The 16,328-nt window shown below is 37.0% G+C and overlaps 1 protein-coding gene across 1 annotated transcript in view; it reads left to right on the top strand.

Annotated features, from left to right (window-relative positions):
* The window catches only part of SYCP1 (synaptonemal complex protein 1), a 100,283-nt gene that overhangs the window by 22,577 nt on the left and 61,378 nt on the right, over window positions 1–16,328 (top strand). The window contains exons 9-13 of the mRNA XM_060201833.1: window positions 2,918–2,976; window positions 3,850–3,919; window positions 4,862–4,935; window positions 14,898–15,006; window positions 16,188–16,282. Of these exons, the coding sequence (XP_060057816.1) occupies window positions 2,918–2,976; window positions 3,850–3,919; window positions 4,862–4,935; window positions 14,898–15,006; window positions 16,188–16,282 (407 nt within the window). The remainder of the gene's footprint in view (window positions 1–2,917; window positions 2,977–3,849; window positions 3,920–4,861; window positions 4,936–14,897; window positions 15,007–16,187; window positions 16,283–16,328) is intronic.

Below are 16,328 nucleotides of genomic sequence, written 5' to 3'. Positions count from 1 at the left end.
AACAAGAGTAACAAAAGGGGGAAAAATGGCCTTCAGAAGCAGTGGATTTGCAGGCACAGAGCCCCAGCAATAACCCTGGAGGCAATAAAATAAACAAACAAACAAATAAATAAATAAATTTGGAGAGTGTGGTTGCCATCTGTCATACATCTTGAAAGCCGGATGCAGTGGAAAACAATGACCTTCCAGCTCCAATTCCAGCCCTTATAACATCTGGCTACTTGCATTCCTGACTTTGGCTAAGTGAGACACTCTACTTATAATTTTAGCTTTCCCTACTTAAAGTTTTTCAGATTAATTTCTACTATTTGTAAGCATAAACCTTAAAAAAAAAAAAAAAAAAAAAGAAAATACAGTAAAGATTTTGAAAACTGAACTCCAATATAGACCATTATCCACATCCCAGCACTAATCCTGAGTGGAACATAAATGAAACAAACCCAGAGCAGATACGGCAAGTTGAGGCAAAACGGTTCAGTTGGATAGTGTGCCTGCTTTGCCATGTGTACAACTCAGATTCAAACCTGGCCCCCAGTGTACTGGAGGAAGTTGTGGTGTCTGTCTGGAGCACTGAAGCCCCAGTGACAACAATAAACAAAAGAGAATTGGTGGGTCCAGGAGATGGACTCCTTGTAGAGTACACTTTCTTTGTGTTATGGTCCTCAACCTAGTCTTGGCCTGATGTATTGTTATTATTGTTATTATTATTTAGATATTTGATTATTTTAATAGTTAAGGAAGATTTTTCTCAAAAAAGATTTTTCTCCAAATTTTTAATTTTCTTTAGCAGGATATCTAATATCTCTAATATTTTTAAGGAGTTTATAGAGTACTTATGTCCATCTAAAACCAGCTTATATGTCCTTTAAGCTATTTAACTGTTCATTGACATTTGAGACTACCATAGCTATTTCCTTTTTTTTTCTAATTTTTTTAAATGGAGAATATGAAACTTCATATTCTCCTTTAATTTAATGTGACTTCTGTAATGCCGACCTCACTTGGAGGAATGATGAAGGGACATCCACATTAATTAATACCAGAGCACTGTTTGGTTTTGGAATATGGCAATATAGGAATTGAACCTGTGACCATAGAGCCTCAGGGATGGAAATCATTACATGATCACTATGCTGTCTCCTCAGTCCACTACATTTCTTTTATTTTCTGCCTTCTACCTTAATTTCCTATAGCACTATCTACCAGCACTAAGTTTTACTGATTTTATTACAGCCTTATTAAGCTAGAAGGGATCATTGCTCAGGTAAAAAATGTAAGAGCTGGATGATAAGGTCAAAAGGAAAAAATATAGAGGACTAAATAGGGAGATTTTCTCTGGGGTATACCTATTTTATTTTATTTTATTTTATTATTTTTACCAGGGCACTAATCAGCTCTCACTTGTGGTGGTGGTGGGAGTTGAAGGTAGAATTTCAGAGCCTCAGGAATGAGAGTCTCTTTGTATAACTATTATGCTATCTACCTCCACCTGAGTATATCTATTTCCATATATATATATTTGCCTCCAGGGTTATCACTGGGGGTGCCTGCACTATGAACCCACTGCTCTTGGAGGCCATTTTCCCCATTTTGTTGCTGTTGTTTTTCTTATTGTTGTCATTGTTGTTGTTGCACAGGACAGAAAGAAATGGAGAGAGGAAGGGAAGACAGAGGGGGAGAGAAAGACACCTGCAGACCTATTCTTAACCTTGGTTTTCTGTATCAATGTTTATGTTTCTGCCTCCTCAGAGACAGCAACAATGGCAAGCTTTGCCTTTCTTGTGCAACTCATGAATATAAAGTGTCCACAGAAACATTCTTTATAGTTCTTAAATTTTTACTCACTGTAAAGCTTAAATATATTTTACAAAGTTTAAATAAATTAATGGGTTGTCACTTCATAAAAAAATTAGAGACAAACAGTACCAAGCTTGATATCATAAAGCATAATTATGCCTTACTACATATTTTTATTTATTTATTTATTTATTTATTTATTTATTTATTTATTTATTTATACTAGAATACTGTTCAGCTCTGGTTTATAGTGGTGCTGGGGATAAACCTGGGAACTTTGATGCTTCAGGCATGTCTTTTTGCAGAATCATTATGTTATATATCCAGCCTCACAACTTTTTTTTAAATAGATCACTTTATTGGGGGCATGCTAATTTACATAGATGCATTGTCTCATATCTTGCCATGATAGATGTCATGTCAAAACCACCCCCCCCCCCATAAACTTTGATATCTTCCTCCATCATTGGACACTGGGTTTCCATTAAGGCTAATGGGAACAGCTCCCTTACTCCTTCCTAGTTTAGAGTTCTTACATCTGCTTTAACAGATTATATAGTTAATTAATGTTTTTCCTGTATCAACTACAAAACTTTTGCCACTGTTTTGAAAGACGCAGACTTCACTAATGTGGGATTTATAATATTTTAGTGTTTTTTTTTCTTTTCTTTTCTGCTAAATTCTGACTTAGGATGGTACTAGGATTGAACCTGGCATGAAAGCCTTTTTGCATTACCACTATGCACGGGGCCAGGTGGTAGCACACTGGTTTAAGCGCACATAGTGCAAAGCACAAGGACCACTATGATATCTTCCCAGCCCTGACTTTTTAATATTACCCTGAAACATTTTGAATATTATTATGCTGGTATAATAATTGTTTTTAAAATTTAAGTTTGATGGATTGGAGAGATAGCTTACCAAGTAGGAGATCCACTTTGTCATGATTGTTGCCCAATTTTGAGCTTTGGTACCAAATGGGAGATGCTGTGGTATCTCTCCATTTATCTCTGTTTCTCTGTATGAATGAAAAAGCAATCTAGAACACTGAAATCATGCATACATGGAACTCTGCCTCCATAAAAGTTAATACCTTTGAAATGTTTTATGTTGATGATAGATGAATATGAACGGGAAGAAACTAGACAAGTTTATGTGGATTTAAATAATAACATTGAGGTAAGTATGAATTAAAATTTATTATTTTAAATAGTCATTTTGTAGCTAATGATAACTATAAAGATATGAACAATTATACTTGCTAAAGGGATTATTGTTTGTCTATATATGATTACCTCAGCATTAAAATTCCTATGAATGTTAATTTTTTGTTATTTAGTAGCTTTTGAATTACATGTTGTGACATCTTTAGCTTGTAAATTACTTATTTACTTTCACTTAGTGATGTAACTGTTACTTTGAAAAACTGAATTGTTATTACTCTGGTTTGTTTTTCTGATAGTTATTATTTTCTAAATTTTTTCCTCAGACTTGACAGACTCTTTTTGATCTTGGTTCTTTGAATTTGTTTCTCTGTCTACAACCTTTATATTCAAATATCTAATATTAAAACAAAAACTTCATCATGCCCTTTTATTATTTTTCTTGTTATTTTATATAAGATGTTTTGGTTCAGTTACTCTTTCTCCTTATCTTATTTAATACTACATGACATTTACTTTTTATACATATTCATATGTGGGTATGTATATGTGCAGGGGGATATATTTATAGTCTTTCTTATACTGGAATATAAATTATTTTCAGTAGGAATGTTCATAAACTCTAAGTGCCTAAAGAATACCTAGAATTCATAGACACTCAGTAACTAGTTGATATATGTCTCCAGTGTTCTTAAGCATATTTGCAACTACTATAAAAGGCACTGCTGATACATTTTGGGAAATTATTATTAACAGTTACAGGTTTTCATCATATGAATGTTTGATTTTAAATCTGATGATAATTATGCAAATTTAATATTTTCATAGTTTTAAGAAATCTAATAAAAATTTTATGTATGATTCTTAAAAGTTAAACTTTACATTTCAGAAAATGATAATAGCTTTTGAGGAGCTACGTGTCCAAGCTGAAAATTCCAGACTGGAAATGCATTTTAAGTGTAGGGGATCTATTTAATTTTTAATATTGTCTTTCTTATGCCTATATTTTTATTAGATTATATTAATGATCCATTATCTTGTCTACTTAAAATTCTGAATTGTATATGGCTTTGTAAACTCATATCCTCAAAATCTTTGTGAATTGTATCAAGCAATTAATTTATGTTAAAAATATTTTTTGTCTTCATAGCCTTACTTTCCTTGAAATCAAACTTATGGTTTTAATTTTTAAAAAATTTTATTTATTTACTTTCCCTTTTATTGCCCTTGTTTTTATTGTTGTAGTTATTATTGTTGTCTTTGTTAGGTAGGACAGAGAGAAATGGAGAGAGGAGGGGAAGAGAGTAGGGGAAGAGGGGGAGAGAAAGACTCCTGCAGACTTGCTTCACCGCCTGTGAAGGGACTCCTCAGCAGGTGGGGAGCCTGGGCCTGAACCGGGATTGTTGTGCTGGTCCTTGTGCTTTCTGCCACAAGCGCTTAACCCGCTGCGCTACTGCCCAACTCCCGGTTTTAATTTTTTAAAGGTGTGATTTGCCCTTATATTTTTTTGTAAAGTTGTGTGTTAAAGTAAATATGTAATAAAAAACCTTGTTATTTCAGGTTAATGTGTTTAAAAAATAAACTTTCCCTTATGTACTATTATTAAAATTATATAAACCTATGTTATTATAATTTTAATATTTAAATTCACTGTCTTGAAAATTTTTATTTTTATTTTTACCAGAGCACTGCTCAGCTCTGACTTATGGTGGTGTGAGGGACTGAACCTGGGACTTTGCAGCCTCAGGCATCAGAATCTCTTTGCATAACCATGATGGTATCTTCCCTGCCCCTAAATTCACCTTCTTAGTAAGCAGAAAGTTAGCAGTAAGGAAATAACAGTTTTGGGTTATTATACAACTATGTTAAAATATTAAACTACATTTTCTTAACTTTTAAAGTAAAGGAAGATTGTGAAAAAATCCAACATCTTGAAGAAGAATATAAGAAAGGAGTAGATGATAAAGAAAAACAGGTATTTTTCTTTTCTATTATTTTTCCCTATTTTCTTTTATTGTGAGGTTAATGATTTACAGTGTAATTGTTGGCACATAGGTACAATTTTTCGTCTCGCCAAGATAGGTGTCTGCAAAACACTCTCACTCCCAAATTAGGGCCATCATTATGTATCAGGACCTAAAAGTCCCACCTAACCCAATACTACTCTTTTACCCTTCCTCAGAGTTATTTGCTTTGGTGCAATACACCCCCAGTCCAAGTTTTACTTTGTGCTTACCCTTACAGTTCTTGTTTCTTAAATTCTGCCTATGAGTGAGATCATTCCATGTTCATTTTAATTTTTCTGGTCTCTCACCCTCTTTTGCCACCTTTATGGGTTAAATTTTTCAGATGGAGATGAGAAAGAGGGGAAGACACCATTAACACTAAGGTATCTTCTAGTATGATGGGCAGTTAGGCTATAAATTGGGTCAGGCTTATGACAAAAGCAAGTACACTATTCAGGTGAGATTTTTTATTGGCAGAACTTAAAAAAAATTAACTCTATTCTTTGTATTTGCTGATTCATAAAACTTTCAGAAAATTTCATATTTGCTCATACAATTATTATGTCAGAAAAATCTAATTTTTTTGCTTGAAATTGTCTGCTAAATGTTTTTCTTAAAATTGATTTCTATTTATTTAAATATTTACACACTGAATGTTATCCTTTTAAAAATATGAATATCCTGATGTTAGTAGGTAATAGAGCATTGGTGCAAGTGTCTTATTAATTTCTTGGCCACCAGGGTTATTGCTATATTATAGCTACCATTTCAGGTGACTCTATTCCTCCTTTTCTTTCTTTTCTTTTTTTCTCTTTGCTTAAGAATTTTTTTTATTGGGGAATTAATGTTTTACATTCAACAGTAAGTACAATAGTTTGTATATGCATAACATTCCCCAGTTTCTCATGTAACAATACATCCCCCACTAGGTCCTCTGAATCCTTCTTGGACCTGTATTCTTCCCACCCACCCACCCCAGAGTCTTTTCTTTGGTGTGATTTTTGTCCTTAAAATTTGCAGTTGAATGGTGAAAACGAAAGGTTATAAAGCAGTTAGATATTAAGTTTGAAGAAGAGAAAAATAGGGCATCTTTTATTAGATCAAATATTAGTTGCAGTGTTATTTTTAATTTTTAAAAACATTTTATTTATGTATTCATGATAAATGATGGGAAACAGAGAAGGAACCAGACATCACTCTGGTACACATGCTCCTAGGGATTGAACTTGGGACCTCATGCTTGAGTGTCCAAAGCCTTATCCACTGTGCTACCTCCCGGACCACAGATTCTGCTTTTCATTTCCCTTTTTGTTCTTCTTTCTCAACTTCTGTTTATGTGTAGGATCATCCCATAATCATCCTTCTCTTTCTAGCTTATCTGACTTACCGTAGTTCCTTCTAGCTTCATCTAAGATGAGTTGGAGAAGGTGGGTTCATTATTCTTAATAGCTGAGTAATATATATATATCACAACTTACTCAGCCATTCATATGTTGTTGGGCACCTGGGTTGCTTCCAAGTTTTGGCTATTATGAATTGTGCTGCTATGAACATAGGTGTGCACATATCTATTTGAATGGGTGTGTTTGACTCCTTAGGATCTATCACTAGGAGAGATATTACTGGGTCATAAGGAAGGTCTATTTCAAGCCTTGTGAGGGCTCTCCAGATTGCTCTCCATAGGGGCTGAACCAATTCACATTCCCACCAGCAGTGCAGGAGGGTTTCTTTGTCCCTACACCCTCTCCAGCATTTGTTGCTACTGTCATTTTTGATGCATGAATGTCCTCATTTCTTATAGCTGTGTAGTATTCCATTGTGTATATATGCAGCATCTTCTTTAACCATTCATCTATTGAACACTTAAATAGTTTCCAAATGCTGATTACTTTATTGCAAATAGTATTGCTATGAATATAAGGTGTGTGTAGATCTTTTCTGATAGTTGTTTTTGTGTTCTTTGGATAGATGTCTAGTCAACAACTGCTAGGTGGTATGTTAATTGTTAATGTTTTCTCAAATCTCCAAACTATTTTCCACATGAGCGGTACTATTTTGCATTTCCACCAACAATATAGAAGATTTTCCTTCTCTACATTCTCTCTAGCACTTTTGACTTTCCCTTTTATTTTATTTTATTTTATTTTATTTTATTTATAAAAAGGAAACATTGACAAAACCATAGGATAAGAGGGGTACAACTCCACACAGTTCCCACCACCAAAACCCCATATCCCATCCCATCCCCTGATAGCTTTCCCTCTGGGAGTATGGACCCAAGGTCATTGTGGGATGCAGATGGTGGAAGGTCTGGCTTCTGTAATTGCTTCCCCACTAAACATGGGCGTTGACACGTCGATCCATACTCCCAGCCTGTCTCTCTCTTTCCCTAGTTGGGAAGGGTTCTGGGGAATTGGAGCTCCAGGAGACATTGGTGGGGTTGTCTGTCCAGGGAAATCTGGTTGGCATCATGTTAGCAATCTGGAACCTGGTGACTGAAAAGAGAGTTAACATATAAAGCCAAACAAGTTGTTGACTAATCATGAACCTAAAGGCTGAAATAGTGCCGATGAAGAGTTGGGGGTGTGTGTCTCCATTTTGTAGATAGCTAATAGGCCTATTTTAGTTCTATTCCAAAGGGCCTGTAGCTATACTAGTTTTTTTTTTTTTTTTCCCTTTCCCTTGAGCCTGAAATCTGATATGCAGGTGGATCCAAGTTTTTGTCTGTGGAGATCATGTCATGGCTGGAAAAAGGTCTAGAAAGCTGGATCAGGGAAGAAAGTAGCAGCAATGGAGAAGCATCTTCCCTGTTTACTTAGGGCTGGGGTAAACCTTCGGTGGGTGGTGGGTAATTTGATATGACTTCCCATGGCTTCTTTTTCTACTTCTGTTTGCTGTGCCTGCCTTTTTCAGACTGTCCTGTGGTCCCTGACAACCCTATTGTTTGTTCTTCCCTGCACTACTGCTCAGTGTTCAGTATCTACAAATCAAGATGGTTCTCCCAGCTGTGGCTATAGCTTGGGAACTGAGCTGCCTCTGCTCCACAGAGTTCTGCACTTTTTATGCATCTGTTGGTACATACCTGGTCCTCAGATTTAGTGGGCTGTGCTGTGAGATTCTACGTGTTCTTTATTTTTAACTGTTTTTGTCTTTTTCCCTGAGCATGATTTTTGGTTGTTGTTACTCTTTGGCCATGCTCCTGTGGTATTACTATTATTAATTTTTGGTACTGAATTTAAAAAATATTTATTTTTTAATAAGAGATATAAAAATAAAAATACAGAGATAGGGACAGTGAGCAAGCAATAGGGACTAGAGCACTGATCATCTCTGGCTTATAGTGGTGCTGAAGACTGAACCTGAGATTTTGGAGCCTCAAGCAGGAAAATCTTTTAGATAGCCATTATGTTGTGATACTGAAATTTTTTTTTAAATGATAGAGATAGAGAAATAGAGTGAGGGAAAGAGAAACAGAGAGACCTACAACACTGTTCCACTACTTGTGAGGCTTCTCCCTATGGGTGGGGACCAGGGACTTTAACCCAGATCATCATGCATGATAATATATGCGCACTACTGGTGGCACTATCTCCCAGCCCCCACTCCAAAAATATATACATGGAAAATTTAAATGCATTTATTTTCTGATAGAGACCAGAACATTACTTGGGCATGTGTGGTATGGGGAAGTGAACGTAGTAACTCCTGCATGCAAGGCATATACGCCATTCCCTGAGCTATCTGCTGACTGCTTTTGGGAACTTGTTCAGATAAAAACCTACTAAAATGTAAAGATGATGAACGTGACCATTTCATTCATATTTTTTTATTTATAAAAAGGAAACTGACAAAACCATAGGATAAGAGGGGTACAACTCCACACAATTCTCACCATCAGAACTCTGCATCTCATCCCCTCTCCTGATAGCTTTCCTATTCTTTATCCCTCTAGGAGTATGGACCCAGGGTCTTTATGGGACGCAGAAGGTGGAAGGTCTGGCTTCTGTAATTGCTTCCCCGCTGAACATGGGCATTGATAGGTCAATCCATACTCCCAGCCTGTCTCTCTCTTTTCCTAGTGGGGAAGGGTTCTGGGGAATTGGAGCTCCAGGTGACTTTGGTGTTGATTAATCATGAACCTAAAGGCTGAAATAGTGCCGATGAAGAGTTGAGGGGTGTGTGTCTCCATTTTGTAGATAGCTAGTAGGCCTATTTTAGTTCTATTCCAAAGGGCCTGTAGCTATACTAGCTTTTTTTTTTTTAATTTTCCCTTGAGCCTGAAATCTGATATGCAGGTAGATCCAAGTTATTGTCTGGGGAGATGGTGTCATGGCTGGGAAAAGGACCAGAAAACACAGCTATATACAAATAATGTCAAAGGACATAAATTATGGTGATATTGTGTATGATACAGTAAATCCTAACAAAGGGATTTTTCAAAGTGGACCCAATTGTCAAATAATATGATTATAGCAATAATTATTTCCTTCTTAAACCCTAAGATAGCAGGAACCTTGGGGGTCAGGTGGTGGCGCAGTGGGTTAAGTGCACGTGGCGCAAAGCACAAGGACCAGCGTAGGGATCCCGGTTCAAGGCCCTGGCTTCCCACCTGCACGGGAGTCGCTTCACAGGCGGTGAAGCGGGTCTGCGGGTGTCTATCTTTCTCTCCCCGTCTCTGTCTTCCCCTCTTCTCTCCATTTTTCTCTGTCCTGTCCAGCAACTAGCAACATCAACAATGGTAATGATAATAACCACAACGAGGCTACAACAAGGACAACAAAAGGGGGAAAAGATGGCCTCCAGGAGCGGTGGATTCATGGTGTAGGCACCGAGCCCAGCAATAACCCTGGAGGAAAAAAAAAAAAAAGATAGCAGGAACCTCTTGCTTCCTATATAGAGCCTACATTCCCCCCAGTCCTGGAACCTCTAGGGTAGGTCTCACTTTCCTGCATGCCTCTCTCAATTCAAACCAAATGATATTGCATCGCTGATCCCAACCTAATCAACGCAATGAGTACCACTTCAGCATGCTTTACTTTAGACTGTGTCCAGAGACATCAGGCATGGAATGTCAGTCCTTCAGCCTCATTACTCAGGTGAGACCCTTCCTTTCATAGGATTCTCTAATTCCATTTCAGGTGGTTTACCTCCTAGCAAAGTACCGAAACCTAGATATAGACCATGTCTCATGAGATAGAGCATATGCTCACATGTATCCATAAATTAGGGCAAAATATATACCTTAAAGCAAAAGTACACAATAGCCTGCAGTGAGTCAGTATAAAGTTCATAATGAAATAGTGTCTACTTAGACTTAGATACCCTCCTCACCTATTTCCTATTACATTTCCCTCACTCACTCCAAAGGTAACCTTATCAAAGCAAAAGCTGAATAAAGCAAGAGACTGGCATATTTTAACGATGACTCTTTAGTCACTATCAGGCCACCCCATAAGCTAGGACCCTATTTGGGGAGTCCTGAGATTCCCATACAGACATGATGTGCCTAGACCTCAAATAAATCCCTCTCCATCTCTATCAGGAACAACAGAATAGACCCCTTTGTGGACCTCCATAGGACCTTGTCCTCAACTTGGATCAACAACAGTAGAGAATGTTCCATCCTCTGAAGGGAGGCTGGACAACATACTCTATGCTCCACCTGAGGAAGATGGGTTCTGAAATTGGGGCAGCTTGGAATGTTCCTACTCATGACCACAGAATGTGAGCTCAGATCTACAGGGATGCAAAGGTTACATAGGCTCTTAAGCTGAATATGGGCCCCAGATCAGATCAAATCAGTGGGGTTTACAGTCAACAATATTTATATACCTTTCCCATATTTGGGAGCTACTCTGTTCCCTGATCCAACTTTCATTCATATTTTTAAATCTGTTTTGAAATATGCTGTCTGTGACATTAGTGAAAGGGAACTAAAACTTTTTTTTTTTGCTTTCTAGTAATGTTATCATTCAAGATTTGAAATTATTGATTTGTATTATTTAACACACCAAAAAACTTGATTTCAAACTATTATTCCAACTTTGTCAGTCTCAAGCCTTGTGTTCACAATTGAAAGTAAGCTAAAATTTGTATTTTTTAGTTTTTCTTTTCTGACTTGACCACAAGATAGCTTTAAATAATAAGTAGCAAGAATATCTACTTAGTTAGAAATATACAGAGGTGATACATAGAGTTCCTCTTAAGTTTAATAGAATACTAATTAAAATGTAATATCTTGATTTTTTAAAAATAATTAACATTTTTTGTGTTTTTTTCTTTATTGGGGGATTAATGGTTTACAGTTAACAGTAAAATATAGTAGTTTGTATATGTGTAATCCTTCTCATTTTCCACATAGCAATTTAACCCCCACTAGCTCCTCCTTTACCATCATGTTCTAGGACCTGATCCTGCCCACTGTCCCTCCTGCCCCCAACAGTCTTTTACTTTGGTGCAATATACCAGTTCCAATCCAAATTCTACTTCTTTATTTTCCCTTCTGTTCTTATTTTTCAACTTCTTTTTGTTTTCCTTTTCTTTTTTATTTAACAATTAACAAAACCATAGGGTAGGAGGGGTACAATTCCACACAATTCCCACCACCCAATCTCCATATCCCACCCCCTCCCCTGATAGCTTTCCCATTCTCTATCCCTCTGGGAGCATGGACCCAGGGTCATTGTGGGTTGCAGAAGGTGGAAGGTCTGGCTTCTGTAATTGCTTCCTCGCTGAACATGGGCGTTGACTGGTCCGTCCATACTCCCAGTCTGCCTCTCTCTTTCCCTAGTAGGGTGGATCTCTGGGGAAGCGGAGCTCCAGGACACATTGGTGGGGTCTTCAGTCCAGGGAAGCCTGGCCGGCATCCTGATGACATCTGGAACCTGGTGACTGAAAAGAGAGTTAACATACGAAGCCAAACAAATTGTTGAGCAATCATGGACCCAAAGCTTGGAATAGTGGAGAGGAAGTGTTAGGGGGGTACTCACTGAAAACTCTAGTGTACTTCTGCTTTCAGGTATATATTTTGCAGTAGTTTACGGATACATGTGAACATATGCTCTCTCTCACAGAAACTGGTGTATATCTAGGTTTTGTGACTTTGTTAGAAAGTGAACCACCTGAGATAGAATTAGACAAAGAGACCCTTCACAGAATGGGAGAAGATCTTCACATGCCATACATCAGACAAGAAACTAATCACCAAAATATATAAAGAGCTCAGCAAACTTAGCACCAAAAAAGCAAATGACCCATCCAAAAATGGGCAGATGATATGAACAAAACATTCACTACAGAGGAGATCCAAAAGGCTAACAAACATATGAAAAACTGCTCTAGGTCACTGATTGTCAGAGAAATGCAAATTAAGACAACACTAAGATACCACCTCACTCCTGTAAGAATGGCATACATCAAAAAGGACAGCAGCAACAAATGCTGGAGAGGTTGTGGGGACAGAGGAGCCCTTTTACATTGCTGGTGGGAATGTAAATTGGTACAGCCTCTGTGGAGAGCAGTCTGGAAAACTCTCAGAAGGCTAAACATGGAACTTCCATATGATCCAGTAATTCCTCTCCTGGGGTTATACCCCAAGGACTCCATAACACCCAACCAAAAAGAGGTGTGTACTCCTATGTTCACAGCAGCACAATTCACAATTTTTCAACTTCTATGAGTGAGATCATCCCATATTCATCCTTCTCTTTCTGGATGATGTTGCTTAACATGATTCCTTCAAATGCTATCCAAGATGAGATGAAGAAAGTGAAATAACCATTTTTGATAACTGAGTAATATTCCATTGTGTATATATACCACAACTTTTTCAGTCATTCATCTTTTTTGGACACCTGAGTTGCTTCCAGGTTTTGGCTATTACAAATTGTGCTGCTGTGAATATAGGTATACACAAATCTTTTTGGATGGTTGTGTTTGGTTCCTTAAGATATATACCCAGGAGGGAATTGTAGGGTAATGCTGTAGGCCATTTCTAGCCTTCTGAGAGTTCTCCAGACTGCTCTCCCCAGGGCTGGGGCTCATTTACATTCCCACCAGCAGTGCAGGAGGGTTTCTTTGTCCCCACAACCTCTTCAGCATTTGTTGCTGCTACCTTTTCTGATGTGTGACATTCTCACAGGAGTGAAGTGATATCTCATTGTCTTTATTTGCATTCCTCTGACAGTCAGTGACTTGGATCATTTTTTCATATGTTTGTTGGCCTTTTGAATCTCTTCTGTGATCAATATTCTGTTCATATCCTCTCCCCATTTTTGGATAGGGTCATTTGTTTTCTTGTTGCTGAGTTTGGTGAGCTCTTCATATATTTTGGTTATTAGCCTTTTGTCTGATGTATGGCACATAAAGATATCACATTCTGTAAGAACTCTCTTTGGGTGGTGGTTTCTTTTGCTTTGCAGGAGCTTTTTATTTGGTGTATATGTTTTTCTTAACGGAAATTTTTGGTCCTTTTTAAAAGTTAAGAGTGAAACTTGATGATCTTACATAGGTGGAGCTTAAGAAACAACAGAAAGGGAAAACACAAAATGAAACTTGGACTGGGTATGGTATATTGCACCCAAACAAAGAACTCTGGGGAAGGAGGAGGAAGGAGAGGGTGATAATAGTGGATGATAGTGGAAAAGGACCTAAGTTGGGGTGACAGTGTTCTGCAGGCACCTTTCATGGGGAGATGAGAAATTGTACCCGTGTATCAACAAACATGCTGTAAACCATTAATCCCATCAAGGAAATGATAAAAAATATAAATAAAAATTAAAAGTGTCTTTACTGTAGAGAACATGAAAATAGAATGAGCTACTAAAACTCTTTTTGGCATTCTGGTTGTATGGGTAGAATCTCTGATGATTTTCTGTAAGATAATGTGTGAAATTCTAGTGTTATCATTTATCATGTGTAAGACCTCCTCCCCTTCCTTACAGTTCTCAAAAGGTCCTGCTTAGGGATGTAAATTTGATTATGGCATTTTTGGATCCAGGTTGGCATGGCAGAATGGGAACAACCAAGACAGAGTTTTACTATTCCCTTTTTAATTTTGTTTTATTAATGATATTTCAGTACTCTGGACAGTGTGAATCTAGAATATTCATTTTATTTTTAAAAAATTTTTTATTAGTTACTTAAATATTATTAACAAGATTGTAGGATAAGAGGGGTACAGTTCCATATAATTCCTACCATCAGAGTTCTGTATCCATCCTCTCCATTGGAAGGTTAAAGTTCATTTTCTTGTGTTTGCCTGATTAATTTTTGCTTGTCTATCAAGATTCAATGTAGTTATCTAAAAATGAATAATATTTGATTACACACTCAGCTGGTTTATAGATATTCCCCCCTTTTAATTTTCTTTTTGCAAGAGCACTGCTCAGTTCTGGCTGATTGTGGTCTGGGAGGATTGAACCTGGGACTTTGGAGCCCTAGGCACGAGTGTGTCTTTACATAACCATTAAATTATCTACCCCTGCCCAAGTATTCCTTTCTTGATTCGTGTAATGATTTTGCTCTAATACTAATAATACTAAGCTATAGTTGTTTATTTAAGCTAGTCTAGCCTATGAGCTTGTTGATGGCGAGTTCCGTGAACTCTTTATACTATGTGGTTTCTGGAATGAACTAGTTCTTAAATGACACTTAATATTCATAACATAAATAACACTTATGATAGTATAATTTTAGGTTACTACTGAGTCTATATAGGTTGTATTATACAATCTCAGTAGTAACCTAAAATTATACTATCACATTGGGTATATTGTATTAGCTTATTAATTCATTTGATGTGTTATGCAGGTTTGTGCTAAATACTAGATACTGCCAGTTGAAAAAATACTAGTAAATAATCATAGTTGATAAATACTAATGTGTAATATTTAATTTTTAGTATATAATACAGTTACATATTTTATTTTAGATATCGCTGCTACTGACTCAAAGTACCGAGAGAGAAAATAAAATGAAAGATTTAACAATTCTTCTAGAGGAATCCAGAGATAAAGTTAATCAATTAGAGGAAAAAACAAGTAAGAATTTATATAAGAAATATAGTAGTATGTATTTATTATATATTTTGCATCTCTTTAAAAATTTTACCTTCATTATAATTCTGTTGTAATGCTTTCTAGCATTATAATTTTCAATCTAGATTGAACCAGTTAGAGGAGAACAGAACTGGATCACTTTAGGAAGTGTTTTCAAAGTACATGTGCTCCTCTTTCTTTACCTTTTCCAAATTAACTTTCTTTAAAGTTTCAACTAAGTGATATGTGGAAATAGAATTTTGTCTTTAAATTTCTTTGTTCACTAGTACATTCTAATGACTAGAAAAGCACCTGGAATACATTAGGCACTCAATAAATACTTTTTTATTAGTGATTTAATAATGATTAGCAAGATTATAAGATAACAAGGGTACAGTTCCTTACAATTCCCACCACCAGAGTTCTGTGTCCCATTCCCTCCACTGGAAGTTTCCTATTCTTTATCCCTCTGAGAGTATGGATCAAAATTACTTATGGGGTGCAGAAGGTGGAAGGTCTGGCACTCAGTAAATACTTTATGTATGAATGAGTGAGTATCGTGGGGGCTCGGTGCCTGCACTATGAATCCCCACTGCTCCTATAGCCATTTTTTTCTTTGATTTTTTGGATATAACAGAAATTGAGAGGGGTGGAGGAGACTAGAAAGGAGGAAAGACACCTCAGACATGCTTCACTGTTTGTGAAGTGATCCCCTACCCTCATCCCCGCATGGGGGAGCCGGGGCTTGAACTAGGATCCTCTTCTTCTTCTAGCGTTTGCCCTTCTTCCGTAGCCAGTCAACAGCGTCAGGTTGAGCCTGATGTCTGCTTGTTGCTGGCTTTGAAAGTGACTGGGATCCATGTGGATTCAGTCGGCTAGAAAGGATCGTCAGTTTCCCCAATAAATGGGTACTTACGGGATGCACCATGAGAAGGTCGATCCAATGCATCCCACTAGGATCCTTATGATGGTGAATGGTAGGGAGGGACAGAAATAGGAGACAGATCACTGTACTGCTTCCTTTTTTATGAAGCTTCCCTTAGCGTGATGCTTCCATAAGATTATTGGAGGCTCAAACCCAGGTCCTTGTGCATAGTAAAGTATATATTCCCTTTGGTTAACCATTTCCCAGACTTTAATGTGTTTTCTCTTAACTATTACCTATCAATAACTTTATCTTTTAGAACTACAGAATGAAAACTTAAAAGAATCAAATGAGAAGCAAGATCATTTGACATCAGAGCTGGAAGATAGTAAACTGTCTTTGCAAAGAAGTATGGTATGATTGGGGGCAGGGGTAGATAGCATAATGGTTATGCAAAGAG

The sequence above is a fragment of the Erinaceus europaeus genome, chromosome 11 (genome assembly GCF_950295315.1).
Source record: "Erinaceus europaeus chromosome 11, mEriEur2.1, whole genome shotgun sequence".
Taxonomy (NCBI): Eukaryota; Metazoa; Chordata; class Mammalia; order Eulipotyphla; family Erinaceidae; genus Erinaceus; species Erinaceus europaeus.
Note: the sequence above shows the minus strand (reverse complement) of the source record. Positions and strands in the feature narration are given on the sequence as shown.